Here is a 23,144-nt window from a genome sequence, read left to right on the forward strand (position 1 = left end):
ATATTAAGATATGTATATATATATGTATATGTTTGTATAATAAATACAAGGCAATATAATATAAAGTGAAAAGGGAGCGCCAAAAACTGAAAGTGCACTTGTTTTGTTGTATGCCTTTTTTTTTTTGTTTGCACTGCTTTCAGTAAATCGCACTCGTTACCTGGTGCGTCGGCTGTTTGCCGGCGCTTACGTCCCTTTTGCAGAGAATGCAGCGGCAGCTCATTCCCACGACGGCAGCGGCTTGATGGCAGCAGCGACGATGATGGTAGCAGCGGCTTGATGGCAGCAGCGACGATGGCAGCAGCGGTGTGATGGTAGCAGCGAGTGATGGAAGCAGCGACGTTGTGGCAGCAGCGAAGTGATGTTGTAAAAACTGGACACTTTGCGGTATAATCTTGCGGAGTTTTCTAGCGGCACTGGAAGCGGTAACTTTTAGTGGTACGACACAAAAGCGGTAGATATTAGCGGCACTTCACTGTCTAGCGTTTTTATTTTTTTTAACTGTAATGTAATTATTACTTTTTTTTTAGGGCAAAAACATTCGAGCTTTTATTTGCGCCCACCACTGTACCGCATAAATAATTCACCTCGCACAGTACGTATCAAGTACCACCTTTTATTTTATTTCTTAGTTAGATTCGTATGCGAATTATATTTATGTATATACGTATGTATATGCACACACTTCACAATACTTCCCTTTTCCTTTTTGATTTTATAGTGGGTATGTGGGTAAGTATTTATTTAGCACTCCACTTCACGATTATGTATGTATGTATGTATATTTATATTTGGTTTTTATATTATGTTTAAATTTTCTGTTTCACATATGTATTCGCTTTTATATTTAGCCACTTTATTTTTTAAGGTATTCACGTACATCTGTAGCGATCACTCCACTTTTAAAGTAACACCTTCACTTTAACGTAAGTATATCCTTTTTTAGTCTCGCTTTAGTTTCGTGTTTATATTTTATGTTTTATTTTTATTTTTCATGTAGTTAGGTATCACTATCACTGCACTGCACCACACGTTCACTATGTGTATAAATTATGTACATATATACATATATTTATGTACATACATATGTATGTATTTTGTATTTAAAATTTTTGCTTTGTGTTTTCTATGTATATGAGTATGTGATGTTTTTTCTTTTTTAGGTTTAATTTGTTCAATTTGTTTTTTCCGCACTTCACTTCCGAAGACCGAACACCGAGAAGAATTGACAGGCAATTAGTTACGAGAACGAAAGTTAGTACTAACACGATTAGTTGGCACTTTTAGAAAAAATTTACTAAATCCACGCACTTAGTCCCTGCTCGGGCGCCATGAAAAATCTCAAGCGTTTTTGAGATGCGAAAATATAAACTTGGGAATGCGCGAATAAAATCAAGAAGCCTAATTGCCTGTCACGATAATTAAATGCGATAAAAAATTAAGACGCGTGCGCTCGGTTCTATGGTTCTAATACAATACTTCTTTATTTAATTTCATTTAGTTGCTTAGCCTAAATCTTAAACTAACGGCTTAAACTAGTGGTAATGTTCATATGTATAAAAAAAGGGGTAAATATAATTATCTTCAACTTTTCGTTAACTATTGTAATAGATTATGGTAAGTATTAAGGTAAGTAGTAGATTAGTAGAATGAATGCATAATTAAGGTAAGTATACAATAATTTAAATAATTCAATATTTTATAATTTTTTATGATTCATTTTTCTTAATTTTAATTTCAGGTTTAAATATACATATATATCTTGTCGCTTGACGCAACATAAGGTCTAACCTTAACTGAATGCCATGTGACTTCAATGTGGTTGGTACTTGTCAAAAGTAAGGAGGCAGACTCCAGTATGTTTAGGTTTTTCATATATCTTCTTCTTCTTTACTGGCGTAGACACCGCTTACGCGATTATAGCCGAGTCAACAACAGCGCGCCAGTCGTTTCTGCTTTTCGCTACGTGGAGCCAATTGGATATTCCAAGTGAAGCCAGGTCCTTCTCCACTTGGTCCTTCCAACGGAGTGGAGGTCTTCCTCTTCCTCTGCTTCCCGCGACGGGTACTGCGTCGAATACTTTCAGAGCTGGAGTGTTTTTATCCATCCGGACAACATGACCTAGCCAGCGTAGCCGCTGTCTTTTAATTCGCTGAACTATGTCAATGTCGTCGTATATCTCGTACAGCTCATCGTTCCATCGAATGCGATATTCGCCGTGGCCAACGCGCAAAGGACCATAAATCTTTCGCAGAACCTTTCTCTCGAAAACTCGTAACGTCGACTCATCGGTTGTTGTCATCATCCAAGCCTCTGCACCATATAGCAGGACGGAAATTATGAGCGACTTATAGAGTTTGGCTTTTGTTCGTCGAGAGAGGACTTTACTTTTCAATTGCCTACTCAGGCCGAAGTAGCACCTGTTGGCTCACTTAAATTCCAATCGTTGGGCATGCTTTCGTCCGACCATATTTTACAAAGAAGCTGATGCATGCTCCGTATCACTTCTTCGCCGCCGTGCTTGAATAGCAAGGCCGGCAATCCTTCGGCCCCTGCCACTTTGTTGTTCTTCAGGCGGGCAACTGCTATTCGAACTTCTTCATGGCCGGGTAATGGAACGTCTGCTCCATCGTCATCGATTGGGGAATCGGGTTCGCCTTCTCCTGGTGTTGTGCTATCACTGCCATTCAGCAGGTTGGAGAAGTGTTTCCTCCATAATTTAAGTATGCTCTGGGCATCGGTAACTAGATCACCTTATGGGGTTCTACAGGAGTATGCTCCGGTCTTGAAACCTTCTGTAAGCCGCCGCATCTTTTCGTAGAATTTTCGAGCATTACCCCTGTCGGCCAGCTTATCGAGCTGTTCGTACTCACGCATTTCGGCTTCTTTCTTCTTCTGTCTGCAAATGCGTCTCGCTTCCCTCTTCAACTCTCGGTATCTATCCCATCCCGCACGTGTTGTGGTCGATCGTAACGTTGCGAGGTAGGCAGCCTGTTTTCTCTCCGCTGCGACACGGCACTCCTCGTCGTACCAGCTGTTCTTTTGCACTCTCCGAAAACCAATGGTTTCGGTTGCAGCTGTACGTAAGGAGTTTGAAATGCCGTCTCATATGCCTTATACCAAGTTGTTGACGAGTACTCTCAGAGAGCAGGAGTGCAAGCCGAGTAGAGAATCGTTCGGCTGTCTGTTGTGATTGTAGCTTCTCGACGTCGAACCTTCCTTGTGTTTGTTGGCGTGCGTTTTTTGCTGCACAGAGGCGGGTGCGAATCCTAGCTGCAACAAGATAGTGGTCCGAGTCGATGTTAGGACCTCGGAGCGCACGCACATCTAAAACACTGGAGACGTGTCTTCCGTCTATCACAACATTATCGATGTGGTTGGTAGTTTTTCGATCCGGAGACAGCCAGGTAGCTTGATGGATCTTCTTATGCTCGAATCTAGTACTACAGATAACCATATTTCGGGCCCCGGCGAAGTCGATCAGCCTCAACCCATTTGGGGATGTTTCCTCATAGAGGCTGAATTTACCGACCGTAGTGCCAAAGATACCTTCTTTGCCCACCCTGGCGTTGAAGTCGCCAAGCTCGATTTTGACATCGTGGCGGGGGCATCTCTCATAAGTGCGCTCCAAGCAATCATAAAAGGCATCTTTGGTCACATCGTCCTTCTCTTCCGTCGGGGCATGGGCGCAAATCAGCGATATGTTGAAGAACCTCGGTTTGATGCGGATTGTGGCTAGACGCTCATTCACCGCAGTGAATGATAGTACTCGGCGACGGAGTCTCTCTCCCGCCACGAATTCCACACCAAACTTGCGCTCCTTTATATGGCCACTGTAGTAAATGTCACAATGATCTACTCGTCTCTGTCCTTGTCCCGTCCATCGCATTTCTTGGACGGCGGTGATGTCAGCCTTTATTTTCACGAGGACATCAACCAGCTGGGCAGCGACACCTTCCCAATTAAGGGACCGGGCATTCCAGGTGCATGCCCTCAAATCATAGTCCTTAATTCCTTTGCCTTGGTCGTCATCAAAAGGGGGGTCTCTCATCCGAGGCTGTTGGTGGTTTTTCATTGGGGGTGTTTTTTACGTGGCGGGTCCCAAACCCAGCGCACAACCCTATGCAGGGGATGTTTCGCCTTCTCACTTTAGCTCGCCTTCGGACGGATGTCCTTAGGCTACCCAGAGGATACTTGGTCAAAGACCGGAAGTCGTGAGCTGCTTGAGTCATATGTAAAATAATCGTTTCTGGCCACTCCCAAGTGAATGGCGATCAGAGAACTCTCCTGACTTGCGTGAACTTCTACACATGACTCCATCCTCATATATGTTTCTGGAAAATTTGTATGGACGGAAGATTGAGAAAAGGCTGAAATTTTTTTTTTTCGTTTTGGTTGTTAATCAGAGGCATGCAAAGAGAATCTGTTTTCTCGTCCTCTTGATTATGTTTATATATATATGTAACTCTATCAGGGGTGTTGTGGAATCTGATAGTTGTCAGAATCAGAATTGAAACCAATCAAAAAAAGTAGTAAGTGTCATGAATTCAGATATTATTGGTTTGATGTTCGAAACAGAATTTGTATCGGTTTTGGGTGTCTTCGAAACCAATTTTATCGGTTTTGTTATCAGTAGTAAAACAAGAAGATAATCGCCAACAGATTTGAATATTCTGTATACATTTCTATGTGTTGTTAGACGGTTGACAAAATGTAAGTTAAGAAATTTATTTATTTTATTGTTAAGAAGTAATTAACTTTATTTTTGTAGGAGAGGTCGCAAAATACGATCGTAATTGAATTTATGGTAAAAATTCAGATATCATAAGAGGATTTACGAAATGAAATAAACCGACTATAGATTCGTTATGGCAGGAATTAACTAAATCCCTCAGTGCTGCAGGTCCTCCACACAAAGATGTAAACGGGTGGAAAAAGGTAAGTAAATTTCAGTGAATATTAAACTGCTTTAAAACAAACTTATTTCTATAGGTTATAACTGAGTGGAAGAGTGAAATCAAAAGAAAATTAGCAAACAACAAAATTGAGAGTCGAGCAACAGGAGGTGGCCCATTTTCAAAATATCAGCTCTCTGCAAACGAGGAAACTATTGTGCGTCTTTGTGGCATTTCTCAAACTATGGAAGGCATACCAGGCGTTTTTCTTTGGCACCCAACCCATAAATGAGAATTTAAATATAACGATTGCAGAGGTGAATGTAGATTTGCCTTCCTCATCACTAGAGCAACAAAATATAAACTTAAATTATAATGCATCCAGAGACAAAAAGATGCCGACGATATACCCTCCACGTCACAAAGGCAACAAGAAATAAATGCTAGTGTACCTAGAAGGCAAAAACTAGAGAGTACAGCAGATCGCTTAAAAAGATTTTTATATGAGGAAGATAAAAAAATGGAGATATATTGAAAAAATTTGATCAGATAATAGAACTGCAATCTAAAAATGCTAGCAGCTTGAGGCGTATATACCAAGCAATAGAGAATAATAATAAAAATGTTGGAAGAGCTATTACTACAATTATTACAATTAAAGACCCTGGTTGTGAAATATACTTAAAGTACTTGAACTTATAATTTAAGACTGATTTTAGTTTAGTTATGAAGACTGTTATATTTGAAACAAAGAAATAAATCCATTGAGTTACAAAGTATTTGCTATTTCGTCTCTTATTCTCCGGCCTTCGCTCTGCATTGAACCATTATCGGATTAGAAAAAATTGTCCTCGTCAGTCTCATTTGCACTTCTTCCTGATTATATTCAATGTTGTAACGTCTGCAGATGTTGTGTAAGGCACAACAGACGTTTACAATTTTAACCACTTTTTCAGGGCGATAATGTAACGTGGACATTAAACGGCCGAAACGGCTCTTTAAAACTCCGATTGTCCTTTCCACAATATTCCGTGCAGCCGTATATGCTATGTTAAACTTATGCTCCTTTGAGTTAAACTGTGGATCTCTATAAGGTGTTAACAAAAATGGTTCATTTCCGTAGCCGCAATCGCCCAACAACCTCAATGAACGCTGCTCACTATCATACTGTGTACGGAAATATTGTTTAGCTTGACTCATACCCCAGATGAAAGCTTCATGACTTGAACCGGGATACCGCACATCAACGGCACGTATTTGCATATCGTTGTCACAAATCTTTTTAAAAAATAAATACATTTATATAAATAGGTTTATAAATATGTTTTAATATTAATTTATTGTTTATACTTACTATCATTGCATTTATGCAAAATATCCCTTTCTGTTGAAATATAAATGCACATTATCAGGTGGTTTTATTATTTTTATATGTGTTCCATCCATGACCGCAAATGTAATTCTCTAAGAGGCACATCACTTTCGTTAAAATCTGCGGCACCGTGCTTCTTGCCAAACTGATACAAGAATCACGGCCTACTCCCCGTTGGTAAGCCCCTTCTGCCAATAAACACAGTGTTGCTGTCAATTGAATTATCGGTGGAATAGTCGAGGGCTGCAAATGTGGTTCTATGATATTTAACACCATAATAAATGCGTCTTTATTCAGCCGATAATGTGATATGAATCTGTAAAGTAAGCGCGTAAAGTAACACACAAGTAAATACGAGATAAATTCTAATTACGATTCTCCTGGAGCATCAAGTGGATTACTATGATCCCTTCATATTTTACGTTTAATTTTTTAATTTCTTTCTTCCTCTAATAAAAGGAAAGCTAATGTTGCCGAACTCATTTCAAATTTTATTCAAATTGCATTCACAATATTTGTCACATTAGTAAACAGCTGATTCGAATATTGGTTTTGCGTATATCCGAAAAGACGAAAATCCAAACAGCAGCATTGGTTTGCAATTCTGACAGCTAAGCAATTCTGTCTTGGATTCCACAACAGCCCTTTATATCTTTTTATTAGCTTTAGGTGAGGCATACAAGCGTTAGGTGAACAAAACTATTATACTTTGTAGCAACAGGTTGCAGGAGCATAAACGTTTAAGAGCTTACTTGTTTTTCCATTACAACTATTTTTTTTTCAAGGAAGTTTGGGGTAAAAATTAGAGTTAAAATCATACTGTTTTGTTTGCTGAAAATTATTATTTTTCCAAATCCAATTTTGAAATCCAACCTTGATTTGGAATATCACTGTTTCTCTAACTCTTCCCGTTCCAACCGCTTATCTCGTTAAATCTTACAACACGCCGATCTCTGTATTCCATTAAATTTTCTAATATTCTAATGTGAGAATTGGTCTAATGACAACTGTATTCATTCACTGGACTATTTTCGATTTTAGGTCACAGTCCCCGTTGAGTATTCTTTTGCACATGTAATAGACTATCCAAGTTTATTTAATTCGTTTCTAGATATTAATTTTCAATTCAGTATGATATTGATCTCGACCCCTAGATATTTTGGTGTAGCGGACAGATAAATTGTAGTCCCACCGAGAAAGAGAAGATAAAATGGAAGGGTCCCTATTTTCACATAATTTGTCGCTAAACCATTTGATGCTAATATATGTAAGTATAATGATTCTGTTCTTAAGCATCGATTGTATCCATCTATAATCTATGTATATGATTGTGCTTAATTTTATATTGTTAAAAGTTGTCTCTATAACCAGAAAGGCAGTAATTGTATACTGTTTGAAATGTATTGAGATTTCTATTACATTTATCACCTCCTCAACATACTTGTAGCGTTATATATACATATATAAATGATCAGGACTGTCTGTCTGTCCATCCGTCTGACCGTGCAAGCTGTAACTTGAATAAAAATTGAGATATCTTGATGAAACTTGATATGAAGATTTCTCAGTAAAAAAAATTCGTAGGCGGGCATAATCGAACCAAAGCCCACGCCCACGAATTGCCATTAACCGAAAACATATAAAGTGCCATAACTAAGCACTAAATTAAGATATAAAACTGCAATGTAGTACAGAGAAACGCAGTAGCAAGGGGCACCTGTGAGCACAAACTTTGAAAAATGGGGTCGCCCCGCCCTCTAATAAGTTGAATGTACAAATCGCCTCCTAAGCCACTTAAGCTACAATAACCAAATTCGCCCAATATTACAAGGTGTGTTCGAAAATGAGCTTCGAACAAAGAGCCAACATTAAATTTTGTTTTAAAATTGGTAAAACTTTTACCGAAATGTTTCAATTGATGAAACAAGTTTATGGCGATGATTGCCTACCCCGTAGCAGAGTGCACGAACTGTTTCAACGTTTTCAAAGTGGTCGTAAGGACATATATGACGAACAACATGTGGATCAATCAAAATCCGTTATCATCTCATCGAAACTGTGCGTGAATTCATCAAAAATCATCCGAAATCATCATTGAAATTCATGGAAATGGAATTGAACATCTCCAAAACATCAATTCGTCGAATTTTGACCGAACATTTGGGTTTACGAAAGGTGTGTGCACGGTTTGTTCCGCACAAATTGGCGTTGGAGTTTGTTACTCGATAATGCGCCATCTCATCGATCGACGCTTGTAACCGATTATTCTTCCTTTTCGGAGAAATACATTTGCCTATGAAAGGAAAGTGTTATGCAGACGTAGAGGCCATTCAAAGGGCTTGCACCGGCATACTGGCGGCCATATCGGCTAACGAGCTAAAACACTCATTCGACATTGTTTTGGACCATGCAAAAAGCTGTATTGAAGCAGAAATAGACTATTTTGAATAAAATAAATGGATATTGCTAAAAAAAAATCATTCGTTCTGCATTTTTTGAAGTCCTGTTTACTTTGGAACGCACCTTGAATAAATACTCCTACCGACAGTGTAAAAAAGAATGAAATCGGAAGAAAGCCCTGTTTACTCCCCGCTATATGTTAAAAACTACTAAAAGCGCGATAAATCAACAACTAAATACGCCAGAGACATTTAATTTTACCTATGAGGTGGTATGAGAATGCTTTATAGAACTCGGGGTGAAAATTGGACTATGGACGTGGCACCACCCACTTTTTGATGGAATTCCATTTGTCGGGATACGACCAACCGATTTCGGCAAAATTAGTATGTGGCATTCTTCTTATATTCTTATGTCACATTGTGAAAATGAATTTTAAATTCCACTTGATTCGTTCAGTTTCCAATAAACAAATCAAGAAACAAATATCGTAATATAACGGGATAAAACTTTGCACGAATAATGTCTTTAATGTCCCGGTACCTATAGTCGAAAATTTCGGTCAAAGTGTGGGATATGTAATTGAAATTAAAGAATAGTTTTTCTCTGATAATGGTATGTCTGTGTATTAAAAATAGGTTGCATAGGACCAAGACTTCCATTAGCCCCCATATACCTAATATAACTAATATAAAGAGTTTCGAACTTCCGGGTGACCTAAAATAAATAAAACAGGGCAAAATTTGGCATAGCCAAAGGATTTTCGAACATCCGGCTGACTTTACTCTATATGATTGGTTTTTTAGTGAGTGGCATGTTAATAGTATGTGTGATACTACTACTAGTATATACTGATTTTTAAGATATAATGTTTTTTTTTTTTGTTTTTTTAACAAACCTTATGTGTCTGTCTCTTATACTGACAGACATGTATACATAAAATTGCTTGCATTATGTATACATAAAATTGCTTGGATTTCGATCCTCTGGTTGACGTTTTACAACTTAAAGTATTTCCTGGCTTTGATTTTTGCATGTTGCAAAAGAATAAAATGTTCGGTGGCACCCGAACGTAGCCCTTCCTTATTTGTTGAATATAAAATTACTAATTCTTTATTAAAAAGCTTTGTCAACACGTGATTTTTTTTTTTTTTTTTTTTTTTTTTGTTTTTTTTATTAAAGCTTACATAATAACAAATTATTATACAAACTAAAGAACAAAATTGGTGAAAAAATTTCTTCGAGCTTGACTCTTACAAATTACAAAAGCTTTTTCAATTATACCCATTCATTGCCCTTCCTTAGGTGCTTGAAGTCAGGACTCCTATCATTGTAGTAAGATATATTTTCCTAATTCAATAGACCTGGCGAGACCAGGGTAACACGGGATCGTTTCCATCTTAATGAGGTTTTAGTGAAGTGCCATATTTTACAATCCAGGTACCCAAACTGATCTAATATGGAACTATAAGTAACTTGATGCTATTGCTAATTTGGTCATACACTGTACAGTCCAGTCAGCGAGCTCATGCCCTGTATTGCGGATCAAGTATATGTATCAGAGTGAATGTAACATATTTTGCAAAATTTGAAAATATTTCCTTCTCATTGAGCATTGCAAAATGTGACAGAATAAAATATTGGGTTGCACACGAACTTAGTCTTCCATTACCTATTTATATTAAATTTTTCGCAAAATGCTATTATTTCATTTAAAAGTAGAAATTATACTTGCTGAATACATTGGTATATTAATATTTTTTAGTTCCTTTCTCTTATGTGTTAATGCATGTGAGCCCGATATTATCCTTTCTGCTTTATTGCACAAGACATGTGATTTACTTTGTTTAATTTTACCTATGCCTTCAATTAACGTTTCACTATATGCATTTTTAGTATTATCATTTTACAGACTTCGCGATGCAGCTTAATGCTATCAACCCTATTGCATCGCATCCTTTGTGTAACACCGATTCAAGACTGCGCCCAGATATACGATATCTCGAAGAAGGTGATGTAACAGCCGCATCAGCTCAAAAAAACAGATTGGAAGAAAAACAGCGTGGTGCGGAACTATCACGGAAAGGACAAAATAATGACTCATGGCAGCCCCGGTATATGACTATAACTATAAATTACATGTTATATGGTATATTTGTAGGGTGATTCATTTAAATTTTTTTGAAATTTGTATTTTTTATTTGTGTAGAAAGAAAACCTTTCAGTGCTGGATGTTGGCTTTAAGTACTTCCTTTTGTTGTAAGAAATAAAATTCTAGACAAAAGATCTATACGCTAATGTTATAAAAGAAATTGGATTATAAGCGCGGTCATTGCCCATATATCGGGTTTTTTAAAAACTATTAAAAGCACAACAAATCAATTAATAAATGCACTAGAGTCATCATATCATAGTATGATAAAGCGGGGTCAAAATTTGATGATAGGCATAATCGAAATTCATTTTATCGCAAATATCGACCAGTCTGTGAGATAGGTTATTGAAATTCGGAGCAAATCTTTCATTTAGAAGTTTTCTATAAAACCACCCTTCACTCATTTTCTCCTAAAATATATGAAAAGCGTAAAGAATAAAAAAGAAAGTACTTAAAATCAAAATTAAGAGCTCAAATATTCGGTTTTTTTTAATTCTCATGTGCCTGCAAAGAAATAAAAAAAAAGAAATGTTTTAAATGAAACACCCTAATTATATATATTTATATATTTATATTTTATTTAATATATGTTTTATTCTATAGTTCTATGCCGCAATTAAATAGATTTGAATTGAATTTTGATTTTATTGATGGTCGAGTGTCTATCAGTCCGTTTCACAATGGTTTAAATCGAACCATAACTTATAACCCTCAGATACCAAATATGTAGATCTTAGTGCCTATCACTGACTTTTTCTATATTCGGTAGTGATCAATTTCTATGACATAACTGAACCTTTTCATAAAAATGTGTACACTCGGGCCATAGATTTCCATTGCCCCCATATACTCAACATACGGACTTTCAAAGTTCCGGTGACTTGATACCATATAACTGGATAAATAGTTAAGTTATCTCAATGAAACTCAGGGAGCTTTCTTTCCTGTTAACATCATCTCTGCAGGTTAAAAATGGTAATATCGGGTCAATACTTGCCCTAGTCTACACATACCTAAAACAAGACCTTTTCGAACTTCCGGTTGACTATACATATACCGCATATATTGGTCAATATATCCAAAAGAGTTAGATTATTATATGTAAAAATATACAGAACTGGTAGAACAATTTCCTGATGATCGAAAAACCCTGTTTCAAGAAAAACGAGCTGAAAGATACGCTGATTTCGCTAATGGCACTCGACTCAATTTTAGAAGGCTGTAACTCAAAAGCTATTTAAAATAATTTAATAAATTAATATTTTTTTGTTTTAAAATAGCCCTCCACTCAAACGGACACCCTATTGGGCGGACAAAATTCGTCCGCCTAAGGGAGGTTTCAATTTACTTCAATTGCCTATTACCGCAAGTTTTTTGCCATTTTAAAATGAAATTAAAAAGTGTTTAGACAAAAGGATCATTAAGAAAAATTAAGCTTGCACGTTTCCGGTTAAACCTTCGTCCAGGCTTTTTATTTAAAAAAACTGCATTGCCTCTAAAACGTAAGTACATATATATTTTACTAGCGGCTCCGTAGAATGTACCTTAACATATAATTAATTTATTCAAACGGAAAAATATTTTATTACTGGCTAGCTAGCCATTGAAAACCATTATTCCTCCAAATTCACACCATAAGCGTTAAGTGTTTGTCCTTGGGCCTTGTTGATAGACATCGCAAATGATAAACGCAAAGGATATTGCAATCGTTTGAATTGAAATGACATATCAGTTGGATACGCGTTAATAATCAAACTCCTCCTTTTATTTGCCAGTTAAGATCGTAGCTTCAATCAAATTTGGCAATAACTTTTTCAATGCCAATCTAGTGCCATTACAAAGTTTTGGTGGGTTAATATTTCGCAATAATATAATCAAAGAATTTAAGCAATGCGGTGGCATACCAGCTGGTTCCAACGAATTTAAAATGCAATTGGTTGCCTCATCTTGATTCATAACATTGTCGACTGATTTATATGTCGTTACTGCACCTAGGAGTTTCGCTTGAATTTGAAAATTAATGGCATTGACATTAATGTTCTTAGGTGTTAAAATGGCTGGTAGAGAGTCATGATTTCTATAATTCTGAAAAATATCCGGAAAAACTTTTTCTCTTTTCATCTATCGATTGCGCAATTGTACAACAATTGTTCGGTATAGTGATATATGATACGTTGGTACTGTCGACTTGTATTTTACCATCAATAATTTCTAACAATTGTTTTAAAAACACATGGGCAGCTGAATCATTTTATAGGTGGATACGCATATTAATGTTGAGTGTAAATTTTTGTACATATCGCCAAAGAACTGATGACTTCAAGCAGGCATTTATTTCATCAGCTGGAGTTGATCGAGGAATAACAGGCAATGTTTGACGAAAATTCTCTGACAGAAATATCAAAGCACCACCAAAAAGCTGTTGATTATCACTTAAATATTCGTTCGATTAAATGCTTCTAGTAATTTTTTATTCGCCGTTGTACCCTCATCCCATAAAATAATTGATGTTAATCGCAGAACTTTTGCTATTGCAGAATTTCTCGAAATATTGCAAGTTAGAGTTTCATTCATATGTACAGTCAATGACAATTTTAATGCAGAGTGTGCAGATCTTTGTGCTTAAATAGATAAACTTGGGCGAATACTTTACCCACTCCTCATACAACTAATATCAGGATTTAGGAACATCTACTTGATTTTCCTCCATGTGAGTGGTGATTGGTATATATGAGGTACCTAAATGAAACTCAGGGAACATTTTTTTTATGTTGTCGGTGTAGTATATATGTACATATAAAAAATTGCTTAGATTTAGATCTTCTGGTTGGCATTTTACATGTTAAGGTATTTCCCTGGTATTGAGTCTTGCAAGTTGCAAGCTTATACAATGTTCGGTCGCACCCGTACTGAACAAAAATTTAGTTAACAGAGGTTATTTGTTTGAAATTGGTTTTGACGTTGATCTCTTATTCCCAATATAGTTAATTTCGATTTTCTAATTCACGTTTTTCACATCAACTCAATATACTAATTTAGTCCTTTTGGTTGAGTTTATTTCACATTTTAATTTAAGAACAATTTTAGTACTTACCTTTAGTAGAAATCCTGTATCGGGAGAACTAATTGACGAACTACAACCAAATTTGGTGGTGGGATTATCCAAACGTTAACATTTTCTTCTTCTTTATTGGCAAAGACTCCGCTTACGCGGTTATAGCCGAACGCGCCAGTCGTTCTTTCTTTGCTGTTTGCCGCCAATTGGATATTTCAAATGTAGCTAGATCCATCTCTACCTGGTCTTTCCATCTGAATGGAAAAAAATCGATACACTCCACTTCTTGGTCCATTTTAGAGCACCCTCCGACAGCACGAAACTAACTGTCTCTATTCCGCTAAGTCTGAACTGTGTAAACTGACGTTGAGTAAATACCAAAAGCTCCGTCGTGATCGGTAAAGACCTATACGTCGTTCGATACCAAACGAGGTTTCAGACAAGGCGACTTCCAATCATGCGACTTCTTTAATCTACTGCTGGACGAAATAATTCGAGCTGCAAAGCTGAATAGAGAAGGGAAAATCTTCTACAAGAGTGTACAATTGCTGGCGTACCATATCAATGGCCGCACCAATCGCGCCGTTTTCTGGTTTTTCCAGGTTGGTCAAAAAAGCGAAGCAAATGGGCCTAGTAGTGAACGAAGACAAAATAAAATATATCTTGTCATCAAACAAATAGTCGTTGCACTCGCGACTTCTATCTAGGAACAGTATTACAACAAACAACAATGACAGCATTGAAATCCAACGTAGACTAACTCTTGCTAACAGGTGCTACTTCTGAGTAGGCAACTGAGAAGTCTTGTCTGAAACCTCGTTTGGTATCGAACGGCTCGGAGAGGTCCTTCCCGATCCTGACGGAGCTTTTCGTGTTGCTCAACGTCAGTTTACACAGCCGTATTAGTTTTGCGGGGATACCAAATTCAGACATCGCGGCATAAAGGCAGCTCCTTTTCGTGCTGTCGAAAGCAGCTTTGAAATCGACGAATAGGTGGTGAGTGTCGATTCTCCTTTCACGGGTCTTTTCCAAGATTTGGCGCATGGTGAATATCTGGTCGGTTGTTGATTTACCAGGTCTGAAGCCACACTGATAAGGTCCAATCAGTTTGTTGACGGTGGGCTTTAATCTTTCACACAATACGATCGATAGAACCTTGTACGCGATGTTAAGGAGGCTTATCCCACGGTAGTTGGCGCAGATTGTGGGGTCTGCTTTTTTATGGATTGGGCATAGCACACTTAAATTCCAATCGTTGGGCATGCTTTCATCCGACCATATTTTGCAAAGAAGCTGATGCATGTTCCTTATCAGTTCTTCGCCGCCGTGTTTGAATAGCTCGGCCGGCAATCCGTCGGCCCCTGCCACTTTGTTGTTCTTCAGGCGGGCAACTGCTATTCGAACTTCTTCATGGCCGGGTAATGGAACGTCTGCTCCATCGTCATCGATTGAGGAATCGGGTTCGCCTTCTCCTGGTGTTATGTGTTCACTGCCATTCAGCAGGCTGGAGAAGTGTTCCCTCCATAATCTAAGTATGCTCTGGGCATCGGTGACTAGATCACCTTTGGGGGTTCTACAGGAGTATGCTCCGGTCTTGAAACCTTCTGTAAGCCGCCGCATTTTTTCGTAGAATTTTCGAGCATTACCCCTGTCGGCCAGCTTATCAAGCTGTTCGTACTCACGCATTTCGGCCTCTTTATTCTTCTGTCTGCAAATGCGTCTCGCTTCCTTCTTCAATTCTCGGTATCTATCCCATCCCGCACGTGTTGTGGTCGATCGTAACGTTGCGAGGTAGGCAGCCTGTTTTCTCTCCGCTGCGACACGGCACTCCTCGTCGTGCCAGCTGTTCTTTTGCACTTTCCGAAAACCAATGGTTTCGGTTGCAGCTGTACGTAAGGAGTTTGAAATGCCGTCCCACAGTTCCCTTATACCAAGTTGTTGACGAGTGCTCTCAGAGAGCAGGAGTGCAAGCCGAGTAGAAAATCGTTCGGCTGTCTGTTGTGATTGCAGCTTCTCGACGTCGAACCTTCCTTGTGTTTGTTGGCGTGCGTTTTTTGCTGCACAGAGGCGGGTGCGAATTTTGGCTGCAACAATATTGTGGTCCGAGTCGATGTTAGGACCTCGGAGCGCACGCACATCTAAAACACTGGAGACGTGTCTTCCGTCTATCACAACATGATCGATCTGGTTGTTGGTTTTTCGATCCGGAGACAGCCAGGTAGCTTGATGTATCTTCTTATGCTGGAATCTAGTACTACAGATAACCATATTTCGGGCCCCGGCGAAATCGATCAGCCTCAACCCATTTGGGGATGTTTCCTCGTGGAGGCTGAATTTACCGACCGTAGTGCCAAAGATACCTTTTTTGCCCACCCTGGCGTTGAAGTCGCCAAGCACGATTTTGACATCGTGGCGGGGGCATCTCTCATAAGTGCGCTCCAAGCAAGCATAAAAAGCATCTTTGGTCACATCGTCCTTCTCTTCCGTCGGGGCGTGGGCGCAAATCAGCGATATGTTGAAGAACCTCGCTTTGATGCGGATTGTGGCTAGACGTTCATTCTCCGGAGTGAATGATAGTACTCGACGACGGAGTCTCTCTCCCACCACGAATCCAACACGCTCCTTTATATGGCCACTGTAGTAAATGTCACAAGGACCTACTCGTTTCTGTCCTTGTCCCGTCCATCGCATTTCTTGGACGCCGGTGATGTCAGCCTTTATCTTTACGAGGACATCTACCAGCTGGGCAGCGGCACCATCCCAATTAAGGGACCAGACATTCCAGGTGCATGCCCTCAAATCATAGTCCTTATTTCGTTTGCCATGGTCGTCATCAAAAGGGGGGTCTCTCATCCGAGGCTGTTTGTTGTTTTTCATTGGGGGTGTTTTTTTACGTGGCTTATATGTATACTCACACGTGAATCCAATGTTGGGTTGGGTTGGTGAATATATGTATATAAATATAATGATGATCTAAAATCCTGTTGATCCAAACGATGGTTAATTGGGTGGGTTTTATTTTAATAGGCGCTCAATCCGGCTCGAAGGACCAAAATGTCGGGGTTGTCGACGCTGTGTTTGCCTGTGTTCCAAATAAAATAAAATTAGTAGAACTCACTGACAATTCAAATTAGTGTATTTGCGTAAATATAATATACTCATATGTATGTATGTGTATGGGTTAATATATACAATTGGGTGATTATGTGCGGGTGTGTATAATTGTATGTTGTTTTATAAATCTATTTACAATTATAATAAATTTAATTATAAATAACCTGATGTGGTTGATTTTTTCCGCGTTGATGAGCTGATGATTCTGATGCTGTTGTTATTGTTGCTGCTGATACTTCTGCTGCTGTAGGTTTTGCGTCTATATGTCCGTCTGTTCGAATAATTCGTTTCATTGTTTTTCTGTTTGTTGGGTTCTTCGTCATTATGTTGGTGCTGTTGAATGTTTTTTGCATTGTCCTCTAATTCGTTTTTAGACGAGTTAGGAGGACAATGCAGGGATGTGTTAATTTGGTATGAAGAAGTGGCTTAGAAAATATGCGCACTAAACATGTTAGAGGCTCGACGCTCAATTCCCCAACATTTTTTGCACACAGGTGCTCTTGCCACTGCGATCCCTTGTGACATTTTGATATCTTAATTTAGTGCTTAGTTATGACACTATATATATTTTCGGTTATTGGCGGTTTGTGGGCGTGGCAGTGGTCCGATTACACCCGTCTACGAACTTGAATGTTTTTTTGTAGTAAGAAACCCACATACCATGTGGTATAAAGTCACCCAAAACTTCGTAAATTTTTATATTAGATATACGGGGGCTAATGAAAGTATTCAAGTCATTTCTGATAAACAGGTACAATTTGCCCGATATTTTCTGTCAAAAGTATTTTCTGTACTGAGGTTCGCATATTCGGTACCTAGGGGCTTGAACAGTTTTGGTTCGATTTGGACAATTTTCGGTTATAAGGTGGTATTTAAAGGCATCATTCGTGCAAAATTTCATCTAGTTATAGTTATTAGTCGATTTTTTATTTGTATACCTGGAAAGTGAAAGAATTAAAATGATCTTAAGATAGTGTTACATGGAAAGTAAGCGTGATTGTAGTCCGATTTCAATGATTTACATACCTTGACAAATGAGTGTCAGAAGCATCTGTCGTACCGAATTTGATTAAAATCGGTCGAGGAAATCCCGAGATACATAGGTGATTTCACTAAGAGGAAGGCGGGAGTTAAATAATATAATATATACTATCGACAGAACATTCATGTTGTGTTCATATTTTATGCTGATAAATATATTTGAATAAGTTCGTATCTCTTGTTGAAATAAAATGTCCTCATTTCAAAGGCGCTGTGTTTAGAGTCGCTGAACCTCCATTTCATATACCTGCTCGAAAGCTCGGCATTTTTGGCTTCTTAATTGATCTGGTAACATTTACATGCCTTTACTGAGGCGAAAAATTGTAAAGGGCGTTCCTCAACAGGAATTAGGTATTTGTACATTTCTTATATATTAGATAATAATTTATAATTCGATTTGGATTCTAATATTTTCATAATTTTGACACGTTCATTTTCATGACCATGTATTATATTTTTTATTTCTTGGTCATGATTAAAATATGTCTTATTGTCTAAAGTAGTGCTAATATTAAACTGAATTAATTTTATGCCTGTTTGCGTGATCGAATATTAATAACACTGGCCCACAAAAAAAATTGTTTTGTTTGGTGCAGTTCTGTCCGTATCTGTAGTTGGTAAAGTAGGTAGTATTAAGGGGGTATTCTACTCTAGAATTTTGAATAATTCGATTTTTTTTCATATATTTAAAGTTTAGACCCTTAAGAACATATCCTCCAAATGATTCTTAAAAATTAAAATTATTTTAAGAGCTACAGTTACTTTAGTGACGCAGTACCTAGCCCGGTTCGGCCGGGACTCACTTTTTTAAACGGGTTTTTCTCGAAACTACTTTTTTCCACACGGTACCGGCATTATCTCAAGTTCTATGTAACCGATTTACTTGAAATTTTGTGTGAATCTTCTTTATATAATCCTTTATCGTTCCTACCAGCATCGTGTAAAAATTTTTGTTTTTAATATTACAAAAAAAAAATTCAGGAATTTCAAAAAAAAAGGCGTAAAAAATTATTTTTATTTTCAGGCAGTCGCCATTTTTCAAAATTTTTTTTTTCGTGTTCCCTGAGGTAGGGACTATAACAGCATCCTTACTGATTAAGAATTTCTTTTGATTTTTTTTTCAGACCACCAGGAGAGTCAGGATCAATGTCACCAGGATGCGCCATTTTTTTTACACCTGTCTAATTTTTAATATTTTTTTGTTAATTTTTTTCTGTATTCTTAAGATATCAATAAGAACACCATAAAAAATGGATGGTAAAATTTTTTTTTGGTTTTTTTTAATATAATTCAAAAAACTGCCCAAAATTTGATTTCTAGACTAGAATACCCCATTAACTGTATTACTGCTACTAGATGTCAGCTGACAGCTGTAGTTTACCTACAAGCCTTATTTTAATTTTTTCCGGTTTTATTCAAAGTCTGTCAATATAATTATCACTTTTATGAGATTAATTGTACAAATTTATTAAATTTATATTACAAATGTAGTTCCAGCAATGATCCTGACAAGTTTTGTTATATATGCGGCGAGTATACAATGAAAAATCAACCGGAAACCGATTAATGACATTGTAATTCGCTTGTATTCTGCTTACTTTGGTATTGAAATTGGCAATCAAGATAAAGATAAAACGAGAACTGATATGAAAAATGTGACTGATATTTTCGTATTAGCTCACAAAATATACCTAAAATGAGGTCTAGAATCTTAGGCACAAAATGAGTGTAGGCCAGTGTAATGGCACGTTTTCTTGAACAATATTACTACAATATGCTTTGTCCTTATTTAGTAAAGAGAAGGTACAATTATCTTGCAATTCTTGTTTACAAATATTTATTCCTAGATTATTTTTACCCTTAGATACTCTTATAATTTATTTATTTTCACAACTTGCTACTTTTCTTTCAATTTGTAATTTTCCATGTTTGTATGCTAACGGAATTAAATTGTATAATTTTCATTTATTATTATTGATAGGGTATTTATATATTGTGATTATCGTATTCCTGCATATACAAACGTGGATATCCGAATATTCTAATATATTTATGACAGGAACATCAAAAATCCAAAGTAAAAATTTCCATTTCTAGCAAAATTAATTGTATTTGTAATTGTCTCTAACTCTTTCTAAACTTTTTTGATTACAATCTCTTCTACAAAAGATTTAGGATCTAATTTTTCTAATAATTTTTCAAACTGAGAGTTAATCTTTCTTTGTTTGTTATTGTTTTCGTTTAAGTAATTGAAGCCTGTTTTTATTTCTATTAAATCCCTGTGACCCTGTGACGAATTTAATAATTGAGCATAAAATGTTTAGTTAACGTCGTGCCCTGTAGTTTGTGGGTATTAACTGGTTTTAAAGTCTCTACAAGTATTTTACTGACAAGAATAGCGTCTTCTTCATTCGGATTTGCATTATATCTGTTCCTCCTGTTAAATTGGCTACATGATACAAAAATTGTGTCTCTTCAAATAAATACACTATATCTGTCTCAGTCAAAACAAATTTTCTATTACTGAGGTCAGTCACTAAATCTGCAAGAGGAGTAAATTGTAAATAATATTATAATACCTTCGTACATGCTGTGGCCTGTCTTCGAATGTTGTCCTTATGGATAATTTTTCCTCTCTCAGCTAGAATGGTTGCACCACGATCTTTTACAGTATGTTTGTTATATTTATTGGCACTTTTATTCCGTCTGTCCGTTCGGAAATAAATTATATCACTTCACTTACATGTAATTGTCTTTCTATCTTTATTGAGATAATTTATTATTCTTCCTTGATTTTTGAGTAAAATATCTTCTATTTCCGGATACTTTTCCCGATTGGAGAATTCGTTTTCCGGTTGGTATCCTGTAGTTGAATGTATAGTTTTATTGTACTGTCGCGCCGCGTTAAACAATTCTTCGCCAGGAGCTGTTCGCTAGCTAAGCTTGTCGAAATTTCGATTAGCGTACTGTGAACCCGTTCAACTTGACCGTTCGTTGTTGAATGGTGTATTGTATATTATTAACACATTTCGTTATCAGTCATAAGATGTTTGGCGTTGGGGTACACATGAGATAATAGGGGTATTCAGACCGAAGCCTGTTTTTGCTGTTTGGTAATTCGTTAGTCGATAGTTCGTTAAAAGGCTTAGCTGTGAACATACTTTTTGCTCTACCTTGGTAGTATGGTACATTTTATTCCGAAACAGCTGATTCAATTTTATTAAAGAGTAAAAATGCCTCAACAAAGCGCAAAATCAAAAATTGGCAGTCATTTAATTGAAAATTATGTAGAGCAGATCAAATTTATTACTGGTAAGTACTTTAAATTGATGTACAGAGGAGCAGGAGAACAGCTGATGTGATATTACCGAGTAACGAAACAATTAACAAGCTTGCCAGGTAGATAGTTCGTTACTCGGTAGAACGTTAATTTTACAAAAACAAAATACATGTAAAAAACTACCGAATAACGACTAACGAATTAACAAGGCTGGTCTGAATACCCCTAATATTTCCTCTATGTAGTCGTGCGACTTTTTCAATCTGCTGCTGGAGAAAATCATTCGAGCTGCAGAACTGAATCGAGCAGGTACAATCTTTTATAAGAGTGTACAGCTGCTGGCGTATGCCTCAACACCCGCGCCGTTAGTTCTGCTTTCTCCAGACTGAACAAGGAAGCAACGCAAATGGGTCTGGCAGTGAACGAGGGCAAGACGAAATATCTCCTGTCATCAAACGAACAGTCGTCGCACTCGCGACTTGGCTCCCACGTCACTGTTGACAGTCATAACTTTGAAGTTGTAGATAATTTCGTCTATTTAGGAACCAGCATTAACACCACCAACAATGTCAGCCTGGAAACCCAACGCAGGATTACTCTTGCCAACAGGTGCTACTTCGGACTGAGTAGGCAATTGAAAAGTAAAGTCCTCTCTCAACGAACAAAAGCCAAACTCTATAAGTCGCTCATAATTCCCGTCCTGCTATATGGTGCAGAGGCTTGGACGATGACAACAACCGATGAGTCGACGTTGCGAGTTTTCGAGAGAAAAGTTCTGCGAAAGATTTATGGTCCTTTGCGCGTTGGCCACGGCGAATATCGCATTCGATGGAACGATGAGCTATACGAGATATACGACGACATTGACATAGTTCAGCGAATTAAAAGACAGCGGCTACGCTGGCTAGGTCATGTTGTCCGGATGGATGAAAACACTCCAGCTCTGAAAGTATTCGACGCAGTACCCGCAGCGGGAAGCAGAGGAAGAGGAAGACCTCCACTCCGTTGGAAGGACCAAGTGGAGAAGGACCTGGCTTCGCTTGGAATATCCAATTGGCGCCACGTAGTGAAGAGAAGATACGACTGGCGCGCTGTTGTTGACTCGGCTATAATCGCGTAAGCGGTGTCTACGCCAGTAAAGAAGAAGACTCATAACAAGTTTGTTTTCCAGTTTTCGTAAGTAACAATATTTTGAGTACTTATCAATGGAGCTGATACATATGTATATTATTGTTCATGTTCATTTAGAAGTATGTATTCCCCTACTTTTGTTGAAATTTGAGTTTTTCCTATAGGTTGTTTCACATTTATTTGTTTCTGTCCTACATATTTTTTTCACGTTGGGCCAAAAATTTGTAAGTAAAATTTCTTGTGTGTCATTTTTATAATTGCGGTGAGCACGACTGTGTGTCTCTTCCTTTTGTTCGTCTATGTTTATAACATCTATCAACAGATTTGGTGATATTACAAATGTGCAGGTAGGTAGGTAGGAGTGCAGCCCTATCGGGCTCAATTAGCACTGATGTGCCATTTTGATACACTATTCGTATAACCTCCTGTATCTGCTGTTACGTTCCACCCTCTCTCTCAAACCATTTTGAGGTTTCGATGAAACTACTTATGTCCGATATGCTTTTGGTGGAAATCCATTCAAGGTTTGGTGCTTGGTGGATTCCGAGTGTTTTGTGTCGGATCTGTGCCAGAGCTGGGCATTCGCAGAGAAAGTGGAAGATTGTTTCCTTGTTCCCTGCTACTCCGCAGCTTCGGCAGATGTCGTTGTAGGGCATACCCATTTTGGACGCATGTTCCCCAAATGGCCAGTGCCCTGTTGT

The 23,144-nt window shown here is 37.7% G+C and overlaps 1 protein-coding gene across 11 annotated transcripts in view; it reads left to right on the forward strand.

The window, feature by feature from the left end:
* LOC105233792 (oxysterol-binding protein-related protein 1) overlaps nt 1-23,144 on the forward strand; it is a 386,119-nt gene that overhangs the window by 277,178 nt on the left and 85,797 nt on the right. For 7 of the 11 annotated variants that reach the window (XM_049451343.1, XM_049451341.1, XM_049451337.1 and 4 more), the window contains one exon: nt 10,564-10,781. The exons of 1 other annotated variant lie outside the window; for it this stretch is intronic. In XM_049451343.1, coding sequence (XP_049307300.1) covers nt 10,564-10,781 — 218 coding nt within the window. Of the gene's footprint in view, nt 1-7,421; nt 7,530-10,563; nt 10,782-23,144 lie in introns of those variants that run through there. 3 more of the 11 variants (XR_007422136.1, XR_007422135.1, XM_049451345.1) reach the window with 2 other exon arrangements.

Source organism: Bactrocera dorsalis, chromosome 3, assembly GCF_023373825.1.
Source record: "Bactrocera dorsalis isolate Fly_Bdor chromosome 3, ASM2337382v1, whole genome shotgun sequence".
Classification (NCBI taxonomy): domain Eukaryota; kingdom Metazoa; phylum Arthropoda; class Insecta; order Diptera; family Tephritidae; genus Bactrocera; species Bactrocera dorsalis.